Raw genomic sequence first — 24,965 nt, 5'->3', positions numbered from 1 at the left:
GAATCACTATATTAATCATTGTAGTAATGACCACAAAATGTATAATGAATGTCTTTTAATGTCTTCCAAGTGGGAAGCTTGCAGCCCAAATCATTATTAAAAACAGGAAGATCTTTTTAGTTGTCAATGTAAAAGTGGACATTTAGAAGAAGAGATAGATGGCAATATTCCAAGGCTTTGTATTTTCTAAGTGACTTTATCTACCTGCCCTTATTCTGTCATAGAATCTTTTAGGTATTCCTAATCAGACAGATGGGTCTTAGTTTAACAGCTCATCTGAAGGATGGCACTCCCTTAATGCTGCACTGAAGTGGCAATCCAGACAATGTGATTGAGCACTGGAGTGGGATTTGACACGACCGTACAAGTATAACTGAAAGCTATCAACTGACTGTTCCAATAAATCTAGGTATATGCACTGATGTCCCTGCATCCGCATGCTTCAATAGTATGCCAGCCATTTTCTATCTCTTGTGCATGTTTTGCCGCTTTGACCAGTTTGTCAGACATTATCTGCAGATCACCGTAGAAGGGGTGTGAAAAAGAATGGGGCATTGTGCATCCCTAAAAGAAAGTAGGCAGATTAAGACCATAAGAACATTAGAACTAGGAGTAGGAGTAGGCCATCTGGCCCCTCGAGCCTGCACCGCCATTCAATAAGATCATGGCTGATCTTTTCGTGGACTCAGCTCCACTTAGCTGCCTGCCGCTCACCATAACCCTTAATTCCTTTACTGTTCAAAAATTTATCTATCCTTGCCTTAAAAACATTCAACAAGGTAGCCTCAGCTGCTTCACTGGGCAGGGAATTCCACAGATTCACAACCCTTTGGGTGAAGAATCATAGAAAGCCTATGAAAGAGGCCATTTGGCCCATCGTGTCTGCACCGACCACAATCCCACCCAGGCCCTACCCCCATATCCCTACATATTTACCCACTAATCCCTCTAACCTACACATCTCAGGACACTAAGGGGCAATTTTAGCATGGCCAATCAACCTAACCCACACTGTGGGAGGAAACCGGAGCACCCGGAGGAAGCCCACGCAGACACGGGGAGAATGTGCAAACTCCACACAGACAGTGATCCAAGCTGGGAATCGAACCCAGGTCCTCCTCAACTCAGTCCTAAATTTGCTCCCCCTTATTTTGAGGCCATGTCCCCTAGTTCTAGTTTCACCTGCCAGTGGAAACAACTTTCCTGCTTCTATCTTACGGTAGCACAGTGTTTCGCACTGCTGCCTCACAGCGTCAGGGACCCAGGTTCAATTCCCGGCATGGGTCACTGTGTGTGTGGAGTTTGCACGTTCTCCCCGTGTCTGCGTGGGTTTCCTCCGAGTGCTCCGGTTTCCTCCTACAGTCTGAAAGACATGCTGGTTAGGTGCATTGACCCAAACAGGCACCGGAGTGTGGCGACTAGGGGCATTTCACAAAAACTTCATTGCAATGTTAATGTAAGCCTTACTTGTGACTAATAAGTAAATAAACTTTAAATTAACACACAGATCATGAAAGACATTCAGCAAAAAGAGTACATGTCATGTATTAAGCATGGTTCATACTCCATGCATCATCTTTGAATCTATATGAGCTATGTGCAATTTTACTAAAAGTATCACTACTTGAGGGTGGGAGTGACTCTGTATCTGTTGGGTATTGCAGTTTGTTTATTGAATTTTGGATTGGTTATGCATGGTGCTTACAATTAACTACACATGGTCAAGTCAATAAAACATTTGACATTTTATTGTACTTGACATATGTGTTTTATAAACACATCTGCTATGAGATTTCCTTATTATACCAATCTCTTTAGTTATTGTTAGTCAGCCTTTTCATTTAATCAATTATCTCTTTCCACTTCTCGGAATTGGTTTGAATCCTTATTTCCTAATGTCTTGCGTTGTTAATCTGCCCAGTTGGAGGTATGTGGTTTACTTTCACTGTGGAGGCATTCTCCTGCTAATCCAATCCTGCCTGTCCATTAAATAAAATCCAATTTTTATTCATTCAGCGTAACTCCCTCAGTATTTCAAATCAGACCTCAGATGCTTGCTGTTATCGACATCTGTGAGCAATTGACCGCTTTAAATATAATGTATCGTTTTGTTTGGTTATGATTTTGTTCAGCGGTCCATTAAGTAGTATGAATGAAAGTTGATCATACTCATTATATCGGCAGTAATATACCGTAATGAGATGCATAAGCACATGGACATGGCACAGTCCTTTACAGGAGGAAGCTTGCTGTCCTTATTAGCTCTGGCCTATTTGTGACTCCAGATCCAGGGCAATGTGTTTGACTCTTAACTGTCCCCTGAACTACTCATGCAAACCTCTTAGTGCAATGGGCAAGAAATGCTGGCCTTGCCTGCGACACTTGGATCCCATTAAAGAATGAACAAAAAGTGATGCTGCATAAAGCTGTTTGAGAATGGAACCTTCATCTCAATGTATCTGCAGTCTCTTGAGCCTATACTATTTTCAAACACCTCTACTAGCTTGCGGATTATAGTGACACTTTTAAACTATCAAAGGGGAAATAACTGTTATTCGTGGTGTATTTAGGAAACACCATAAGCATTAGAGGTGAATTACAAGGAAGTTTGGAGTTCATCCATTGAGGGGCATTCACAATTAAAGGTTCTCCAAAACTCAAATGTTAAGCTCCATCTGGCTATGAGGGGAGGAGAGGGATGAGGCCCTTCTCAGCTCATTTCCTTCAAGTACCTCATAAAGGATGGGTGAAACACAACTCTGACTGCTTCTGTAACGATGTATAACTTGGGAAAATCACTCTGACGATGGAGAATGATTGCATGGCTATGGGTAACAGTTATACAAGATTTGATTTAATTTGTCAAATGGTTTTATTTCCAGTGATGAATATTTTATTCAAAGCAAATAGCTCAAATTGTGACAAAGCTAAATGTCAGCATATTTCAACATTTTAAAGATATATATGCTTCTAGTGATTTAGCAAAATAACATTTCACCCTAATTGAAAGAACAGATCACTTTAGCTGTGCAAAGTATGGCACTTGGCACAGCAGATTGAGCAGATGTTGGAGCCAAAGAAAATATTATAACAAATGATTGTAGCTCTTTTCAAAGTGTTCGTGTCAAACTATTTTTATGGAAACAGAATTGCAGATAAACTTAGAATCTTTGTGCCAATCTTACCTGCCGCTCATACCATGCTCCCGCTGCAGCGAGGTTGCAGAATTTGACGGCCAGCCAAATCTCCGTTCACTGCGGCAGGACGGGAGTATCCCGCCGGCATGCACGGTGGTAAGATTCCGGCCTTTGGGTTTGTCAGTCTACTTGGTGAATGACACTTCCATTTTTTGCTGTTTCACAGCATATCTGAATTGTGACAGACAAGGGGGCTATTCGGTCCATTTTGTCTGCAGTGAATGAGCAATGAACCCCATGCCATTCCCTTACTTTCTCCCTTGCACATTCTTCCTTTTCAAGGACTACTTTTCTTTCATCACTCCTTTTTGTCAGAAACTGGACATTGCTTAACTTGATTTATGGTGCTTGGATTACCTACATTCTTCTTCAGTGATCTTCCTGGAATTAACCAGGCTTGACTGACTGTCATTCTATCTCTCTTTTTCATAAAGATTCGTAGAACAAACATAACCATTCATCAAGTCAAAAGTCCAACTAATTTAGCTTGTTTCTTAAAGAGCAATAGCTTGAATTTTTACTGTGCTTTTACTAAGCTACATGAGGTGGTTGGACAGGTGGCCAAACATGACCATCTTAAAGGAGCTGTGAGTAGAGAGATGGGGAGGTTTATAGAGGCAATTCCTGAATTTTTTGGCAGCGAAAGAATGATGGTCATTGGTAGAGTCATAGGGAGAGGAATAATTCCAGAGGTTATGCAGAGTATGAACTTAATCATGCAACTAAGGTGGGTAATGAATATGGCAATACTTATTCCATGTAATACAAATGCAACATTCAGTTTTTGCATTTTGCAGATATTTTATGGCTTTCCTAACTTTTAGTTTATATTTCTGAGAAAAGCTTCCCACCTGCATTGGCAACCTGCCTTTTCTCATCATTAAAAGTGCTTGGCAGGTCTGTTGTGGTTTTCCTTTTAGATTTCTACAATGTGCCGTTTTTTATAAAATCTTTTCATTTCCTTCTTTATTATCATGACTTCAATGAAGTGTGTGTTTGTGTAGTGGTAGTGAGAAGATCGAGGGTGGAATTCTCCCAGAAAAGAATCTAAGTGCCGAATTTGCATTAAAAGCTGGAGTACATCCCGCTGTTTTTTTCAGCGGGATTTTCAAAATGAATGTCCCACGCTCTGTGCGACAGTGTGCCTATTCCCACTGGAGAGGCCAGCAGCTTAGCGCTAAGCGGGCTGACTGTGCACACACCGATCTTTCAACACCGTGATCGGCGCATGCGCTGTAGCCCTGCACTGCCAGCCTCCCAGTCGCTGGCCAGCACAGCAACCCCTCATCGCTGCCCCACAGACCCCCCCCCCACACCCCTCACCTCCCAGACATGTCCTGATTTCCCCCCTACCCATCCCGATGGCCTGTCCCGATCGTGTCCTCCCTCCCATTCTGCCTACGATCCCAAATGCAGAGTGGCAGCGGGACCCCCCCTACCCCACCGATTGCCCCAGTAGGCCTCACCCCCACTAGCCCCCCCTTGGCACTGCCCAGTGGGCAGTACCATGATGCCGCTTGGGCATTGCCACTTTGCCCATTGGGCAGTGCTGAGGGGCTAGGCTGGCATTGCCAAGCTGGCACTGCCCAGGGGCACCCCCCCCCCTTAACCCTGACCTCCTGGGGGGCCTCCATGGGCCTCCCTTCACTCCAGCTGGGTCGGGCCGCCAGCTCCCCATTAGTGGGGCTTTTTTGGCATGGAACTGACAACGCCGGATATCCAGTGGCCAGAGATGCGCGGAGGCCGTGGCGCCCAGCACGAAGCCTGCTACGTGGCCTCTGCTGATGTCTTTCCTATTTGCTGTAGATCTGATTATACTTGTATTTCACATTCAGGACAAACATTGCAGCTTGTCCTAGGGATCTGTTGCTTACAGCGGTGGAAATCAGTCTGATAGCTATGTAACGTGAATGCAAACTCCAGGGAACATTGACTTGAGCATATTTATTGTTCAGATTAACCCTTTAAAGCAGCTGCAATTGCTATTTGATGTTTTGAATGCCTGACAACTCGATGGCATTGGACTTCCGAAATAATATACAGATGGATCAGCATTGGAATTCTGTTGAGATAGTCATCTCTTTGAATGTTGCCCTTTCAAGTGCATGATGTCCAAACATTCATTTTACACATGACTTGAAAGAATAATTCACCTTACAATTGTGGACAAGCTAAAAAGTCAATTAGCGTTCACGGTTGTTTTGGCTTCAAGTGCTCCTAGACCTAACTGCAGAATTTGATTACAATCCTGCATGCGTGAGTTAATCTGGAATTTGATATGTACATCAGTAATTGGGAATATATTTTGATTGTGTCAGGTTTCTGGTACTAAAATGATAGGATAGGAATTGCTTGTCGGAATAGTGCATGCGGAAGATCGGCTGACTGTTATCTCCAAGCCTGTCCCGTTGGAAGTTTCCAAGCTGGGTGACCAGCTGTCTGTATAGCGGGATCCCTGTGAGATGTAAGTACTCAGGCTTGAAACTTTGAAGTACTGAAATAATCACTTGCGCAAGTCACTTTGATAGATGTCACTGCAAAGTGATTCTATTTAGTTACTTTAAACAAGAATCTTTTGGTTGCTTCATAAGAAGTACTTCAATTACTTTTGAGCTTTTCAAATGGTTTGTCATCAGATACTGGCATCTTTTCAGGGTTAGTGAGTGGTGTGGATGGCTGTTGATGAAAGCTCCATACTCCAGTAATTCGATATTATTGAAGATTCACAATACTTTGTTCAGAGACGTGATTCCTTTCAGAAGTGAACACACACAATAGCAGCTGCTAATTGTGAAAGAAGCACAGTCTGCAAAGAGGAAGTCATTTCAGAAGTTTCAACACAACTTTATACGATCCTAATCCACATTATTTTATTTTCTCTTATCCTTGTGTGAGATTTGGGGCACATTAGCAAGGCTGGTGTTTATTGCTCATCCCTAATTGCTCTTTACCCATGTGGCTTGCTGGGCCATAACAGGGGACAGTTAAGAATCACATTGCTGGTGTTGCAGTCACGTGTAGGTCAGACGGGGTAAGAATAGCAGATTTCACCCCGTGAAGACATTATTGAACTAAATGGGCTTTTACACAAATTGATGATGGTTTCATGGTCACCATGACTTAGATGAGCTTTCAATTCCAGGTTTATCAATCGAATTTAAATTCCACCAGCTGCCATGGTGTTTGATAGCCATTGCTGATCTTACCTTTCCAAATAAGATGCAATGAAAATAAAATCCAATTATAAGCTTGCCAATGGCCCAGTTTGTTCAGGTTCTCTGTGTAACTGCAATGCAAACACGATTATCCCATTTGTGATATCCTTAGACCGTTTGTTGTGGAGAAGACACTATTGATATTGAAGGCTGAAATAAAATTTGTAACATCCATGATCAATGAGAGAAGGCTTCTTGTCAAACTGGATGCAGTTCAGAAGCAGGTTTACAGCTCAAACTCCTCATATTATGACCCATAAATCTTTGTTCCGGTAATTATGCAGGGCTGTTAAATGATTTAAGTACAGGAGGCACAGAGAGAGAGAAAGACACAATATCGAAGGTTCTCATGTGTTGTCATGCACCTCCGGAAATGTGGCTTGAGCCACCTATCAACCAATCAGTAGTCTGTTCTCACACTGTATAAATTGTTGTTTTCCCTTATACTGGCGTTCTTGTGAAGTGTCCTGATGAGTGTAAGATAAAAAGCATGTCTCTTTTTCAGCAAAAATCAGGTTCTGTAGTAATTTCATAATCCATAGACCCAGGGAATGCTCTGGGGTCCCGGGTTCGAATCCCGCTATGGCAGAGGTGAAATCTGGATTCTGGAAACTGGAATTAAAAGTCTAATGATAACCACAAAATCATTGTTGATTGTCCTAAAAAAAAACCTTTAGGGAAGGAAATCTGCCATCCTTACCCGGTCTGGCCTACATGTGACTCCAGAGCCACAGCAATGGGGTTGACTCTTAAATGCCCTCAGGGATGGGCAATAAATTCTGGCCCAGCCAGCGACTCCCACATCCCATGGACAAATATATATTTTTTAAATGACAATTTGTTTTAGATTATTGGTTTACAGTAGACTTTAGTGTACAGTATTGGATAGAACATAGAACATAGAACATTACAGCGCAGAACAGGCCCTTCGGCCCACGATGTTGCACCGACCAGTTAAAAAAAAAAACTGTGACCCTCCAACCTAAACCAATTTCTTTTCGTCCATGAACCTATCTACGGATCTCTTAAACGCCCCCAAACTAGGCGCATTTACTACTGATGCTGGCAGGGCATTCCAATCCCTCACCACCCTCTGGGTAAAGAACCTACCCCTGACATCGGTTCTATAACTACCCCCCCTCAATTTAAAGCCATGCCCCCTCGTGCTGGATTTCTCCATCAGAGGAAAAAGGCTATCACTATCCACCCTATCTAAACCTCTAATCATCTTATATGTTTCAATAAGATCCCCTCTTAGCCGCCGCCTTTCCAGCGAAAACAATCCCAAATCCCTCAGCCTCTCCTCATAGGATCTCCCCTCCATACCAGGCAACATCCTGGTAAACCTCCTCTGCACCCTCTCCAAAGCCTCCACATCCTTCCTGTAATGTGGGGACCAGAACTGCACACAGTACTCCAAGTGCGGCCGCACCAGAGTTGTGTACAGTTGCAACATAACGCTACGACTCCTAAATTCAATCCCCCTACCAATAAACGCCAAGACACCATATGCCTTCTTAACAACCTTATCTACTTGATTCCCAACTTTCAGGGATCTATGCACACATACACCTAGATCCCTCTGCTCCTCCACACTATTCAAAGTCCTCCCGTTAGCCCTATACTCAACACATCTGTTATTCCTACCAAAGTGAATTACCTCACACTTCTCCGCATTAAACTCCATCCGCCACCTCTCGGCCCAACTTTGCAACCTGTCTAAGTCTTCCTGCAAACTACGACACCCTTCCTCACTGTCTACCACACCACCGACTTTGGTGTCATCAGCAAATTTGCTAATCCACCCAACTATACCCTCATCCAGATCATTAATAAATATTACAAACAGCAGTGGCCCCAAAACAGATCCCTGAGGTACACCACTTGTAACCGCACTCCATGATGAATATTTACTATCAACCACCACCCTCTGTTTCCTATCCGCTAGCCAATTCCTGATCCAATTTCCTAGATCACCCCCAATCCCATACATCTGCATATGTACCAACAATTATGGAACACTTGCATATTTTCACCTTTTCAAAATCATTGTGCTTATTTTTATTAGGCTTCCTATTCCTTTATATAGGGCTTTTTGTTTTAAAGATGTTCCAGGGAATTGGATGGACGGTTCAATGAAAGAAACTTGCACGGTTATGGGATTAGAGTGGGGGAATAGGATTGACTAGATTGCTTTATAGAGAGCCAACATGGACGTGATGGGCTTAATAACCCCTCTATTCAAGAAGGGAGGGAGGCAGCAAACATGAAATTATAGGCCAGTTAGCTTGTCGTGGAGAATGTGTTAGAATCGATTATTAAAAAGGTTATAGCTGGGTACTTACACAAGTTCAGGTTAATTTGGAAGAGTCATCATAGTTTTTTGAAAAGGAAGTCATGTTTAACTAATTTACTGGAGTTCTTTTGAAGGAGTAACATTATTGTGGACAGAGGAAATCTGTAGACGAATTGTGCTCAGATTTTCGGAAAGCATTTGCTAAGGTGCCACATCAAAGGTTATTGCAAAAAATAAAAGCACATGGCGCGGGGGGGGTAACATTTTAACCTGGATTGTAGATTGGCTGGCTGGCAGAAAGCAGTATGCATAAATGGGTCTTTGTCTGACTGGCAGAGTGTGACAAGTGGAGTCCTGCAGGGGTCAGTGCTGGGGCCTCAATTTATTGTACAATTTACATCAATGACTTAGATGAGAGGAGCGAAGATATGGTAGTCAAATTTGCAGGTGACACAAAGGTAGGTAGGAAAAGAAATTGTGAAGAAAATAAATGGAGTTTGCAGATCGATATAGGACAAAAATCTGGCAGGTGGAATATAATGTGAGAAATTGTGAAGTTGTCCACTTTGGGCGGTGGGGAGCGAGCAGTGCTGGGGAATGAAGCGCAGGGGAATCCACAGCTTTCACTGTGCTTGTGCAGATGAATATTCCTGATATATTCTGACAAAAGCTTGGGAAAGGCTAATCACGCGAACATTGTCATACTTGCACTGAAATTGAAAGTGTGTGAAAGGGAGTACGTCTGTTCTTGTACCTTTGAGTGGGCCTTATTCAAAAAAAAATCCTTTGAAGCTTGTAATTGTAGTCGTATATCTTTATTTCTCTCCATGCTTTTGATATTGTGACTGTCACTTTGTAAGCGATACTGTTACAAATTCAGTGGGAAAATGATCCAGGAAAGAAACCGTAGAATCCCTACAGTGCAGAAAGAGGCCGTTTGGCTCATTGAGTTTGCACTAACTCTCCGAAAGAGCACCTTACCCAGGCGCACCCCCTCAGCCTATCCCCGTAACCTCATTTACCATGGCTAATCTACTTAACCTGCACATCTTTGGAGTGTGGCAGGAAACCCGGAGCACCCACAGGACACGGGGAGAACGTGTAAACTCCACACAAACAGTCACCCAAGGCTGGAATTGAACCCGGGTCCCTGGCGCTGTGAGGCAGCAGCGCTAACCACTGTGCTGCTGGTTAAATCAAAAATGGAAAAAACCCTCGACAACAATCTGCCCAGTGGAACTTTGAATATTGCTATTTAATGGATTCTTCTTTCAAGTTATAAAATGCTCAGTGAAGGCAAATTTAAATGACAATGATTTTTTGAGGGAACTGTATTGTAAAATCCATACTGCTCACTGCATGTTATGAAACATAGAACATAGAACATTACAGCACAGAACAGGCCCTTCGGCCCACGATGTTGTGCCGACCTTCATCTGAAACCAAGATCAAGCTATCCCACTCCCTACCATCCTGGTGTGCTCCATGTGCCTATCCAATAACCGCTTAAATGTTCCTAAAGTGTCTGACTCCACTATCACTGCAGGCAGTCCATTCCACACCCCAACCACTCTCTGCGTGAAGAACCTACCTCTGATATCCTTCCTATATCTCCCACCATGAACCCTATAGTTATGCCCCCTCGTAATAGCTTCATCCACCCGAGGAAATAGTCTTTGAACGTTCACTCGATCTATCCCCTTCATCATTTTATAAACCTCTATTAAGTCTCCCCTCAATCTCCTCCGCTCCAGAGAGAACAGCCCCAGCTCCCTCAACCTTTCCTCATAAGACCGACACTCCAAACCAGGCAGCATCCTGGTAAATCTCCTCTGCACTCTTTCCAGCACTTCCACATCCTTCTTATAGTGAGGTGACCAGAACTGCACGCAATATTCCAAATGCGGTCTCACCAAGGTCCTGTACAGTTGCAGCATAACCCCACGGCTCTTAAACTCCAACCCCCTGTTAATAAAAGCTAACACACTATATGCCTTCTTCACAGCTCTATCCACTTGAGTGGCAACCTTTAGAGATCTGTGGATATGGACCCCAAGATCTCTCTGTTCCTCCACAGTCTTCAGAACCCTACCTTTGACCCTGTAATCCACATTTAAATTAGTCCTACCAAAATGAATCACCTCACATTTATCAGGGTTAAACTCCATTTGCCATTTTTCAGCCCAGCTTTGCATCCTATCTATGTCTCTTTGCAGCCTACAACAGCCCTCCACCTCATCCACTACTCCACCAATCTTGGTGTCATCAGCAAATTTACTGATCCACCCTTCAGCCCCCTCCTCTAAGTCATTAATAAAAAAGAGGAATTTCATTGGCCCAATTGAATTGGATTAATGGCAGACTTTCTTGAATGAGCACAATAGCTTCACCTCCCTGTTCAATTTCAGATCATATGCTTGGTGCAGTGAACATTCCAGTGTGTTTGTGGAGTAGGTTAAGAGGTGCGAGATGGTTTGAAGGACTTTGGTATGCCTTGTGTATTTAGCTTGTCTGTATTTCATTGTTAAACTGTCTAGAATGCTATTTTAACACACGCTGTAAAATCCACAGCCTTATTTGCATATCAACAGTCAATATTTCACATTGATAACTAAAATTGTTAACTGTCAACAAAAAAAAACCTAAAAATTGCTGTCTGGCCACCAAAACTAACTAAGAGAATATGAGGAACATCAATCAGGGGAGGCGATGGCCTAGTAGTATTATCGCTAGACTATTAATCCAGAAACTCAGCTAATGTTCCAGGGATCTGGGTTCGAATCCCGCCACAGCAGGTGGTGGAATTTGAATTCAATAAAAAAAATCTGGAATTAAGAATCTACTGATGACCATGGAACTATTGTTGGAAAACCCATCTGGTTCACTAATGTCCTTTAGGGAAGTAAATCTGCCGTCCTCAACTGGTCTGACCTATATATGACTCCAGAGCCACAGCAATGTGGTTGATTCTCAACTGTCCTTGGGCAACGAGGGATGGGCAATAAATGCTGGCCCAGCCAGCGACGCCCATGTCCCACGAATGAATGAAAAAAAAATCTCTTCTTACAGTTGACTTGGTCTGTGAGTGCAAGAGTTCTAGCCTTGAATTTGCTTACATAACTGCAGCAATAATGATGCACTTACATGATAAAGAGTGGTGTTCTGTGCTCTGGCACAGACGTATGAGACGAATTAGCTTCTCCTGTGCTGTAAGATTCTGGGATAAATCATGATGTTTCGCTGACTCTTTGCTTTCCTTCCTTCAATAGGGTGTCTGCCGATTGCCAGATGATAGTGATGGTGTCGATTACCCATTCAGGAGAATTGACATTCGGTGAGTTAATTGCATAATACTCAAATATTGCAAATTCAGAAGTCACCCAGGATGGGGTGCAATACCCACAACTCTCAGCTATCTAATCCGTCTGGTCAGAACTCCAAGGTGGTCATCAGATTCGCTACAAATTTGTCAGGAAAATATCCTGGGAATAGTTGTTTGGTGAAATTAGTCCATGTTGCTTGCTTTTCTTAAATGATTTGCCTATATATAAAAACTGTTAATCATTCCACTCTTCATCAATCTCAGAAAGAAAGTTAGGAACCATGTAAAATCTAAATTGACTGCAGGTGCAAACTTTATATCCCTACTGGGAAATGGTGCACAGAGCGGCATGGTGGTTAGCACTGCTGCCTCACAGCTCCAAGGATCTGGGTTCGATTCCTGTCTTGGGTAACTCTGTGTGTGGAGTTTGCACATTCTCCCCGTGTCAGCGTGGGTTTCCTCCGGGTGCTCCGGTTTCCTCCCACACTCCAAAGATGTGCGAGTTAGGTTGATTGGCCATGCTAAATTGCCCCTTAGTGTCCCGGGATGCGTAGGTTAGAGGGATTAGTGGGGTAAATATGTGGGGTGATGGGGGTAGGGCCTGAGTGGGATTGTGGTCGGTGCAAGCTCGATGGGCCGAATGGCCTCCTTCTGCACTGTAGGGTTTCTATGACTAGAACAAGTTAACAAAAAATAATATTCTCCATTATCATTAAGTAAATTCTAACATTTTTTTCCTTACGTTTGTGATGTGTCTTGGACTGATTTTTCTTCATATTAAAATTGTTCTGTGTATCGAAGTTGCTGAATAAACGAGTGGACACATCACTTTCTTGGAAATAATATGATGTTGTTATAGCTGCCTGTATGTCTCTGGCCACAGTGATCATTTAGATGGTTAAATGATCACAAGTAATAATTAACCTTGAATGCTAATATCTACAATCTATGTTTTTTCGATGGGTTTTGTTTATAACTTCTCTTGGTTGCTTCCCCTCTCTCAGTTTGGGTCAATTCCGTAACCTGTTTTCCTTACTCTTAGCATTCTAAATCCATAGAATTTTAGCCTCATTATAGCCTCAACTAAGGTCATTGAGTCCATCCTGCCTCTGCCAGCCCATTGTTAGAGCAATCCAAAACTAAACCCATTGCTTATGCTTTTTTGTTCATAGTCTTATATTTTTTTGCTGCTTCAAATGTTTATTCAGTTTTCCCGTAAAAGCTGTTATGTCTCAAGTACACCTTGTGGCAAATATTCCATGCTCCAGCTCCCCTCTACATAAGAACATTCATCTTTGCCTCTCTCTTCAATCTCTTTGTGATATTAAAGTCGATGAGTTTTTGTTACTGGATGCAGAATCAAAGGAGGTAGCCTTTCCTTAGCCACCCTATTAAAATCCGAACTAGTTTTATAATATCGTTAAGTCTTTTCTTGGCTTTTAAAACCAATTCCTGCCCATGTGTGCCAGTCTATTCAATCGACTGTCATTTGAACAATCGAGGGTCAGCACTTCTGACAAGATAAGATCCACAATTGACCCTACAGAAGGAACCAGAAAACACTCCATGTCTGTCCTGTTGCAAACACAGCCGCTTGTTTTAGACCCTTTCTGTTCTCCTCTAGACAGATTATGGAGGTTTTGGCAGGACTGTTGCAAAATGCTGAAGACTCTGAGAAACGTCTTTCACAGATGGCATTAAAAGACTGGCCAAATTCAAAACCAATTACTGAGGTCTTATCAGTTGATCTGAAAATTGTACTGTAGCATTTTCTACCAGAAGCTTATAATGGAGATGTGGTGACACTGCCTGAACAATACAATTCCTTCACCTGGATATTGTCTTATTTCTTGAATTATTCACCCATAGTGTTAGAACTTTTTAATTCTATTGTTTTGATGTGCTTTTTAAAAGAAAAATAATTGGATGTAGTACTATCTCAAATCTCTCCTCATAACTATAGATTCCTGGCATCAAGAATCAATGTTGTATGTTCTTGATGGCTTACATTTCTCTTCCATAGTCCGTTATTCAAATTTACCTCACTTTAGCCATTCCTTATACAATTACTGCTTCTTTATTCTATGCCATATATTTTGTTTCATTCATTCATGATATGTGAGTGTTGCTGGCTAATTACCCTTGAAATGGTGGTCTTGGGCAGCCTTTCTGAGCTGTTGCAGTCCATGCATCCACTCCCAGTGCTGATAAGAAGGGAGTTCCTGGATTTTGACCCAGCGATGGTGAAGGAATGGATATTTCTTGTCAAGTTAGGATGGCGAGTGGCTTGGAGGGGAACTTCCAGGTGGTGGTGTCCCCATGTGTCTGCTGCCCTTGTGCTTCCAGATGGTTGTGGTCGTGGGTTTGGAAGGTGTTGCCTAAGGAGCCTTGAGTTGCAGCTGTGCATCTTTAGATGGTACACATCGCTGCACTGTGTGCCGTGGTGGAGGGATTGAATGTTTGCGGAAGGGTGGCAACCAAGCGGGGCTGCTTTGTCCTGGATGGTGTCTGGCTTCTTGAGTGTTGATGGGAGTTGCACCCAACCAGGCAAATGGAGAGTGTTCCATCATATCTGAACCTCTAAGTCATTTTGTTTAGAACCCATCTGCATATTTTTGTTGAGTCAGTACTCTCATTCCTTGGTATTCCTCCCAGAATGTTGAACCTCACAACTCTCCACATTAAATTGTACCAGCTATTTGTCTACTCATTCCAGGAAGCCATTGATCTTCCTGACACCTTTTACTATCCTGCTTGTTGTTTACCAAACTCCTTGCTTCTGTGTTGTGTGTTCCTATTTTCTCCTGTTTTCTTTGGTGACTCTTTTGCTCCAAGATGGCGCCGGAGCGTGGTGACTTCTTGCAAGCTGTGCCCAGTATACCCTCTAATTCTATCCTTTACCCTCGTTCTATACTTTAAAAACTATATTCTAACTCTTTTAAACTCTGTAACAATGCTTTAAGTCAATCTCTTAATCTCAGTCCGGCATCGTCCCACAGTCCAAAGATGTGCAGATTAGGTGGATTGGCCGTGCTAAATTGCCCTTGGTGTCACGGGGACTAGCTAGGATAAATGCATGGGGTTATGGGGCTAGGGGCTGGGTGGGATTGTGGTCGGTGCAGACTTGATGGCTGAATGGCTTCCGTCTGTACTGTAGGATTCTATGATCTGTGATCTAATATTAAGTTGCTCTTTCTCTACACCCTAGCTATGACTGTAACACTACATTCCTTTCCTTCTCCATGAACGGTATGCTTTGTCTGTATAGCACGCAAGAAACAATACTTTTCACTGTATCCCAATACGTGACAATGATAAATCAAATCAAATTAGCTGCTAATGTTGCTGATGAATTTAAGTATAAAGCATTGATCTCAGCAGTAATTCATCCTTGATTGTGAGCAGCCTTGGTCACAAAGCTGAGAGTACCAAACGCCTATGTTTTAAGAAATCAGTCTGAACTGGATTTAAAGGCTCATCTTAAAAATTATTTTTGGACAGTAGGGTAAAGATGCTGCACTTTAAGAGAAAACTAAATTCAAAGGGAATGGAATATAGAGATAGGCGTACAAACCCATGGCCTTTGTTTTTTATCTGCACTCCCTTCAGATGTGATTTCCATTAAACTAATATTATGATTCCAACCTAAACATCCAAATTCTGCCTAACGTAGATTCTTGACATGGGTCCCAAGAACTGAACGTGTGAATGCAGTCATATTTTGATTCTGAGTTTTCCAGTTCAATAAGATTCACAGTGGTTAGCACTGCTGCCTCACAGCGCCAGGGACCCGGGCTCAATTCCCAGCTTGGGTCACTGTCTGTGTGGAGTCTGCACATTCTCCCTGTGTCTGCGTGGGTTTCCTCCGGGTGGTCTGGTTTTCTCTCATAGTCCAAAGATGTGCAAGTTAGATGCATTGGCCGTGCTAAATTCTCCCTCAGTGTACCCGAACAGGCGTCGGAGTGTGGCGACTCGGGGATTTTCACAGTAACTTCATTGCAGTGTTAATGTAAGCCTACTTGTGACACTAATAAATAAACTTTACGTTAAAAAGAAAATCGGTCTCAGTATTCCTGAGTTAGAATAGAAAACTGCCTATTCCTGCTGCAGAATATGGAAGAAAGGAGAAAGACAGGATCTGTCTCAGTCTTGATATCCTCCCACCTGGCTAAACGTCCTGCCAATACAAATTATCAAGATTATGTGAACAATGGTTATTTGGTTGTGGTGCAAGATGGTTGCTGGCATCTATTGAATCATAATCCAGCATTAATCCTGCCTTCAGGAGAAAAAGAACGGTGGGGGAATACAGAGAGGATGCTGAAAAGGAAGTGAACCAGCTGAATTTATATAAAGCTAAGGTTTGGGGCAAAGCAAAATGCTGAAGGTCCTTCATTTAATGCTAGAATAATTGACTACGGCTTTTCCTCCATGCAATTAATAATTGCCAATTCATCTTGGTCAGGGTTGACTTGTAATTAATACATGGAAACTATAGCTGGAACATATTGCTCAATTGTTCCTAACTGGGCATCTGATTCTGTTTACTTTATGTCTTCAAGTAGCCATTCAAATAACAGATTGATGGTGGTCTTGTATTTGTGGCCTGGACCTCCTAATTGGAGATGCTTTGTGTGTGTGGCCTCTAAGAGGAAAAGTAACATTTTTTAAAAGTAGCCTGATATTCCAGCTACATTTCAGTTTCTGCCAGGTGTGTTGGAGGGGGTGCCACATAGGCCACTGGCCACAGCACAAGGGATTTTGTGTTTATTAGATTATTATTTCATAAATTCAAGATAAGTTACTCTGACTAGGGAATTTACGAGAATATAAGCTGTAGAGTGCCACAGAACAGTGGGATATCTAGGACTGAAGGGTTATCAATTGCCACCAAAGTTGCCTCCTTCAGAGTTTGAGTGGGAGTCCCAAAAGTCCAAGTGAAAAACATTGTGGGATGTAATCCACACATTTTGCAGTGAATCAAGAAGGTGGCTTCTTGAGGACAACTAGAGATGAGCAATAAAGATCCACAGTGCCAACAATGCCTGAGAAAAGATGTGTGGCATCTCCACCATGAGAAATCTAAGGCCCTCAATGAAGTTTACGTTTTTGGAGACTCTTCAAGTAGCCATTGAATAGTACACAAGGAAAAGCTGCTGTCTGTTTGTTGATCCCTCCCTCACCACCAGTCTTGCTGCCTCCATCTATTTCTATTTTATTGATACTTTGGTCATGACTCTACCAACTTTCCAAATATGCTGATTTACGTTCTGTTCCTTCTTCCTCCATCCAGCTCTATTGCGATCCTTTGTCATTGCAGTTTTTCCCCATTGTCTTTGTCATCCTGAATTTCTTCGTCAAGCTTTAAATCCCAAAACTTAGCATTACCTAATCAGTAATCTTTGTTTTGGCTTGGCCTTTTGAACTTTATTGAATATTGGTGATACCTTTTCCTATATCTTGGCTCATTAGCTACATTTCTAACAAAAAAAAGTTCCTGAACGTTCTCTTTTCCCTTCTCTCACTCAGAGGAACTCATTTGGAAGCATTCTGTTTAAGTTTTTGCCTGCCTTTTCTCTCTTTAACTGTCAAGAAACATGAACATAATTATTTGCTTAATCAGTGCTTTGCTTAAAACAGAATTATAGATAGAGTTATAGTGATATGTGACATGGAAACAGGCCCTTCAGCCCAACTTGTCCGTGCCAACCAGTTTTCCTAAACTGAACTAATCCCATTTGCTCGTGTTTGGTCCAAATCCCTCTAAACCTTTCCCATCCATGTACCTGTCCAATTGTCTCTTAAATGTTGTAATTGTACCCCCTCTACCACCCCCTCTGGCAACTTATTCCATACACGCACCACCCTCTGTGTGAAAAAGTTGCCCCTCAGGTTCCTTTTAAATCTTTCCCTGGTCAGCTTAAACCTATGCGCTCTAGTTTTGGACTCCCCTAGCCTGGGAAAATACCTTGGCTATTCACCTTATCTACGCCCCTCATGATTTTATAAATCTCTAGAAGGTCACCCCTCATCCTCCTACACTCCAGGGAAAAAAGTCGCAGCCTATCCAACCTCTCCTTATAATTCAAACCTTCCAGTCCCAGTGACATCCTTGTAAATCTTCTTTGCACCCTTTAATAACATCCTTCCTATAGCAGGGCAACCAGAATTGTACACAGTATTCCAAATGTGACATTACCAATGTCTTGTAGAGTTGTAACATAACATCCCAACTCCTGTAGTCAATGCTCTGACCGATGAAGGCAATTGTTCCAAACACCTTCTTCCTGGTTCTTTTTTGCTATTACTCAATTCCATCAATTCAGTAAATCTTCCCTTGTAATATCAGCCACCATTTTATAATACCTCTTGGTGAATCTCTCCTACGTTTTGTCAAATTTGCTGCATTAGGGCATTATATCATACAAAGTTGAGCTTGGGATAACAGTATATGGTCTGTTGCTGTGTGTATTTTTTCAAGAGTCTCATGCTTACAGATTTTACTTAATAGTTTTGAATCGTCTCAGTGTTATTTCTGTTTTTGAAGGGAACAATTCATATAGGTTAACAGTAATTATTTTCATCCAATTCTCCATTGATTGAGCTCTGAAATTAAACTATTCTGCAATTTCAGGAGTTAGAAGATCACCAAATATAGAGGAGAGATCTCCATGGATTTGGCATCTCTTTACTGTTTGTGCTTGTTCAAAGTCCTGGCTGTTGCATATGGGCATTTGAAGGCGGCGTAATATGGCCTTGAAATTTGGTCACATAGCTCTGACTTTTCAGGCTCCAAATATCCTCCTAAATTGTCAATATGATTTAAAGTTTATTTATTAGTCACAAGTAAGGCTTACATTAACACTGTAATGAGGTTACTGTGAAATTCCCCTCGTCGCCACAGTCCAGCGCCAGTCCGGGTCAATGCACCTAACCAGCACGTCTTTCAGACTGTGGGAGGAAACCGGAGCACCCGGAGGAAATACACACAGCCATGAGGAGAACATGCAAACTCCACACAGACAGGGACCCAAGCCGGGAATCGAACCCGGGTCCCTGGCGCTGTGAGACAGCAGTGCTAACCACTGTGCCACCGTGCCGCCCAAGAAGCGATATTAAGGCTGCTCATTGTGGCCCCAATATTGGGTACACCTTGGACTCAGGAAAGAAACAGTGTAGCTCATTTAATTTTTAATCTTCATTTGGTTATTTTCATTAATCAATTAAATCTACTCCCTCTTTTGCAATGCTTCTCCTGAAAGGGAACTGGCCCGGTGGTACATTGACTGCTCCTGGCAGCATGACTCCAGTTCCAAAATAAAACCAGTCTTTCCAACGTAAAAGAATGGACAGACAAAACATAGATGAGAGGTAACTGGCCTAGCACTGGAGAAAAGTGAATCAAGCTGCACAAAATAAAAATCTAACAGACGGATTGGGTGAGATAAGAATAATCAGTTGGATTTCAGAAATGGGCAAGATAAAGCAGGACCTTTTGAGTGTACAGATACTGAGAATGGGGGATGTTTACTCAAATATGACGTTTTGTTGGCTGCTTCTGGGAGCTAACAGGGGCAACTTCAAGTGATTAAATTCGTGGGGACTTTTCTGTGGTTAAGGCACTTCCAACAAGTCATACTGCCATAATAGATATACCATCAACTTTACCATTCTAATGTGAGGTATGTTTTCCATTTAACTGTGCATTCTCATGCTTGATTTCCCAGAGCAGGTTATCAGTTTAGGTCAGCTTAACGTGTATCATTGTGGTTTTTGTCTTGTCTTTGTTTAGCCTAAGTGCAGTGGACCTCCCGTACTCATTATTCTTCATTGTTTAAATTCACATCTGAATCGAATCTCCCTCCGAGGCTGACCACTTTCCCCAACCTTGGTGCAACTAACAATTTTCAATTTCAAGTCGATTAAAATCAGCTTGAGCTGTATTCAATTTCCTTTTGAAAAGAAATTAAGATTTGTTTAAAGGAAGCTCATGAGAGTCTGACCAGTATAATTAGAAACATAGTCAATAATTAAGAGGCATTGCTATTTTATTGAGGATCCTATTCAGTTGTTAAAGGAATAATGGGACTGGTTGATTGATTCAGCTTTAGACGATTTTGGTGCTTGATCCTATTGCCACTAATATAAAACATCCTCTAGTTACTTATTTCCTCCATTTTATTTTAAAATAATATTACACTCATTCTTTGGATCTGACCCATAATACAATTATTTACTTGACCAACCCAAAGTTGTTCAAATGAAAATTTAGACTGCAAGAAGTTAAAGCTAATTGCTGCAGTTTCTGGTGGCGGTTGCTAAGGAGATCATGAATAAAATAATCACATGATTTGTGTTCAATTGTATGTCATTTTGTAAAGCTCTTGTGTCTGTAATGTGCATATTTAACAGTATTAGTACAGTTTTACCAAGTACGTATGCTGCTCAGTTGAAACCGCCATCACGCAATAAGTCATGGGGGTGGAACTTATTCCACATCAGGACCGAGTCACTTCATTTCGAGTTAGTGTTGGATATATCCAGTTAAACTTGAGCAGCCATGGTCTAATCCTTCATGGAGCACCCAGTCCGTATTTGTGTCGATTTCCCGCAGATGTTCCGATATTCTGGATATAAATCAAGAACAATGGTTGTTTCTGTTTTTATTCTTAAAAGCTGTTTCCAATTGCCAGTGTTTCAGAAATTAGACAAGTTGTCTGCAGCCATACTATGTTACCCAGTTTGAATGGATTTGGGATTCGAACATCTCCCCTGTCCTAATCTAATGTTGTGTTTGTTACTCTGGATTGACGATTGCTCACCGTGCGCTACTCCTCTTGCAGGCTTATTCCAAAAGATCAGTATTTCTGTGGCGTGCTTTATTTCACCGGCAGTGATCTTTTTAACAAGAACATGAGGACCCAGGCACTAGAAAAAGGCTTCACTTTGAATGAGTACACAATTCGCCCGCTGGGAAGCACAGGTATGATGATATATACAGCTGAATGATATTGGAAACCTTGGTGTTATCACAGGCTGCAAATACCCCTTTACTAAAACGTTCCTTTTTTTAAAAAAAAAAGGGTCGGTCAAATGCAAAACATATATCTAATTTTCAATTAATTCTAGTAAATTTCTAGTAACAGGTGATTATGTTTTAAGAAGATTTTAAAGAGAAGGACATCATTACCTTGGTGGGGTATTTACAACCTGAACTAATTTTTAGCTCTTAGCGAGGTATGGTACCTGCATGTACTTTGGGTTAAATCAAATCAGCATGTACCTTTCTTGTATGCAGTTGGTTAGAAGTGACAAAATAATTCATGTTTAAGGTATTTTACAAGTGCTTTTTTTACACATCAAATAACCATGATTAATTGCAGAATGTATACAGCTCGTGATTCCTATGTGGTGATTTTGGCTAACTTTCTTCAGTCACCCTCATGCAACACTTAAAACCAATCTGAGTTAGGAGATAGACAACCAGTGACATGAGCTGTTGTAATTATTTTACTGTATTACCTCAGTGGGTTTTTTTTTAGTCGATCGTGGGATGGGAGCATTGATGGCAAGGGCAGTATTGGTTGTCCATCACTAATTGTCCTTGAGAAAGTGGTGGTGTGCCGCCTTATTGAACTGCTGCAGTGTATGTTAAAATAATGTGGCAAAATAAATAAATAGTTAACAAAATTACCAGTGTTGACAATGCTGGACCTTGATATAAATCGAAATGCATGTGTTGAACTTTAGATCATTGTACTTCTGCAGGAATTGTTAAACAGTAGTAGACCTCAATTTATTTTTCTTTTTCTGTCCAAAGACCTGGAGGTTTAGAAATTCAGATTCAATCAAATGGCATATTTCTTCTTGCGACTTCTTCCTGTGAGGTTAATAAAGCAGCGCTCCGAAAGCTAATGGTATTTGCTACCAAATAAACCTGTTGGACTTTAACCTGGTGTTGTTAAAACTGTTACTGTGTTTACCCCAGTCCAACGCCGGCAGCTCCACATCGAGCTTAATAAAGCACCAGTTATGGTAGAATTACTTAGTCCTGCTCGAAACCAAAATGTTTCACCTCTTGGGGTTAAGAAAGGACAATGAAAGTAGTGAAAACATAAAATGCTGGAAATATGCAGTAGGTATCCATGGAAAGAGAAACAGAGTTAATGTCTCTGCTACTCATCCTCAGTCAAACTGTTCTTTAATAATAAGGGCGAAACGGTGGCACAATGGTTGGCACTGCTGCCTCACAGTGCCAGGGACCTGCGTTCAATTCCGGCCTCGGGTCACTGTCTGTGTGGAGTCTGCATGGTCTCCCCGTGTCTGCGTGGGTTTCCACTGGGTGCTCCAGTTTCTTCCCACAGTCCAAAGATTTGTGGGTTAGGTTGATTGGCCATGTTAGATTGCCCCTTTAGTGTTGGGGGATTAGCAAGGTAAATACATGGGCTTACAGGGATACGGCCTGGGTGGGATTGTTGTTGGTGCAGACTTGATGGGTCGAATGGCCTCTTTCTGCACTGTAGTCATTTGATGATTCTTGATTCTAATTATAGCCAAATGGTGTCAATTAAAATTAATCAATTACACTGAAGCAAGGATTCATTCAACAGAAAATATTTAGGAAGTTTTCTTCAGATGAAGGCAATGAGATGTAGATATCCAAGTTACAGAGGAGAAAGACATCAATCAGGCCAGTGTACCTGGATAGCTCTTCACCTAGAGCTATCAATTCTAGTCCCTGTTCTTTCCTCATGTCAGAAGCAATGGAGGATTAAGCAAATGACCAACACTGAGGTTAAATTACAGTTCGCAAAAGCAACTACTGGGACTAGGAGAAAGAATAAGGAACATAGAATAAGCGGTTAAAGGTAAAATACCTTTGTTGGAGTGTCTGCACATTAATTTGGAAGTGGCAAGACAGGTTAACAAAGCAGATAATAAAGCATGTGAGATCTTGGGCTTTATAAATAGAGGTATGAAGTACAAATGCCAGGATGTTATGCTGTACCTTTATAAAATATTAATTTGACCTCAGCTGGAGTATTGTATCCAATCTTGGGCACCGCACTACTGAAGACTTTGGAGAGGGTATTTAGACTGGGTGAAAATAAAAGGACAATTAAGATGAGTTTGATTGCATGTGCCTAATTGCATGTTGTGTAGTAAAACAAAATACTTGAATTTATATAGTGCCTTTCATGACCACAAGACATCCAAAAGCACTTGACAGTCAATGAAGTTTTGAAGTATGGTTACTGTTATAATGTCGGAAATGCAGCAGCAAGTTTGCGCACAGGAAGTTCCCACATGTAGCAATGTGATAATGGTTAGATAATCCATCGTGGTTATGTTGATTGAGGAGTAAATATTGGCTAGAACATAATGATTAATTCTCAACTCTTCAAAATAGCGCATTTCACATCCGCCTGAGAGAACAGCCAGCACTACAGCACACTTTGCATCAACTCTGGTGTTTTTACTCAAGTCCCAGAGTGGGCGTTGAACCCACAACTTTGTAAGAAATGACAGTGTTACCCACTGTGCCATGGCTGACGCTAAAGCACATGTTTGCAAATGATATAGTGGCAACTTATCAACTAATCCAATTACCTTTAAAGATTTGTGTACATACACCCCAGGCTTCTCTTTGCCCACACAATCGGTAAAATTAACCATTTAATTAACATCGCCTCTCCTCATTCTTCCGACCAAAATGTATCAATTGATACTTCTCTGCACAAAATTTCATCTGGTGCATTGCTGCCATTTTAGTAATCTACAGATGTCCTCCTGAAGTCTGTTAATACCCTCCTCATTGTTTGCTGCATTTCCAGGTTTGATATTATCTGCAAACTTTGAAACTATGCCCTGCATATCCAAAGTCCACATCCTTAATCCAAATCAAATAAAGAACATTAACATATGGAGAATGCCTTTCCTGAGTCTGAAAGGCAGCCATTCAAATCCCTGTGCTCTGCTTTCTGTCCCTTCGTCAAGTGGTATCTGTCTTTTTTCCCCAGAAAAGAGAAGGTTGAAGGGTAAACTTAATAGAAGTCATTAGGATAATCAAGGGTTTGGTGTATAGAGTAAATGTTTGCACGTCTGTGTGGAGTTTGCACGTTCTCCCCATGTCTGCGTGGGTTTCCCCCGGGTTCTCCGGTTTCCTCCCACAGTCCAAAGCTGTGCAGGTTAGGTGCATTTGTAATGCTAAATTCCCCCTTAGTGTCCCGGGTTGCGTTGGTTAGAGGGATTGGCAGAGCAAATATGTGGGGTTACGGGAATAAGGCCTGGGTGGGATTGTTGTCAGTGTAGACTCGATGGGCCGAATGGCCTCCTTCTGCACCGTAGAGTTTCTATGTTTCTAGTGGGGTTGTCATAAATACAAGAAAGTCACCAATAAATCCAATAATGAATTTATGAATAATGAACACATGGAATGGGAAACCCTGTTAACAGCAGCGGGATCTTCTTGTCCCACCAGTGGCCAATGGTGTGTCACCACCACTGCTGCGAAACACATTGCGGGGACGTGCAGAAAATCCCACCCAATGGAACTTTTCTGTTATACTACAGAAGTAGGGTTCAACTGACTAATAAAATACTGAATCTTCACGTTTCTGTTTTTTGGACTGAACTCGGTAAACTTGCCTTGTTGTATGTTATGGTTTTAATTATGGAGTAAAAATAAGTTCATTATCGTGGAAGTTTACGGCTACTTGACTTTGATGCAACAGGGTGGCAAAATATTAATCTTTGTAGTGGGTTAGCCCTTACGAAAAGGTTTGCTATTGGTGCAATATTGCAAACTGTAATCTAATTGCAACCAGCCAAGACCACGTTGACATTTCAAGAATGTATTTTCCTACACTTGGCAAGATGAACTCTGCTCACAGCCAACCATTTCTCTGGTGTCAAATCAGAGCTGAACCTCCAGT

The 24,965-nt window shown here is 41.8% G+C and overlaps 1 protein-coding gene across 1 annotated transcript in view; it reads left to right on the top strand.

Moving 5' to 3' along the window:
• Nucleotides 1-24,965, top strand: part of polb (polymerase (DNA directed), beta) — a 112,142-nt gene that overhangs the window by 73,866 nt on the left and 13,311 nt on the right. The window contains exons 12-13 of the mRNA XM_078239319.1: nt 11,978-12,042; nt 20,874-21,013. Of these exons, the coding sequence (XP_078095445.1) occupies nt 11,978-12,042; nt 20,874-21,013 (205 nt within the window). The remainder of the gene's footprint in view (nt 1-11,977; nt 12,043-20,873; nt 21,014-24,965) is intronic.

The sequence above is a fragment of the Mustelus asterias genome, chromosome 22, assembly GCF_964213995.1.
Source record: "Mustelus asterias chromosome 22, sMusAst1.hap1.1, whole genome shotgun sequence".
In the NCBI taxonomy this organism is placed as follows: domain Eukaryota; kingdom Metazoa; phylum Chordata; class Chondrichthyes; order Carcharhiniformes; family Triakidae; genus Mustelus; species Mustelus asterias.
Note: the sequence above shows the minus strand (reverse complement) of the source record. Positions and strands in the feature narration are given on the sequence as shown.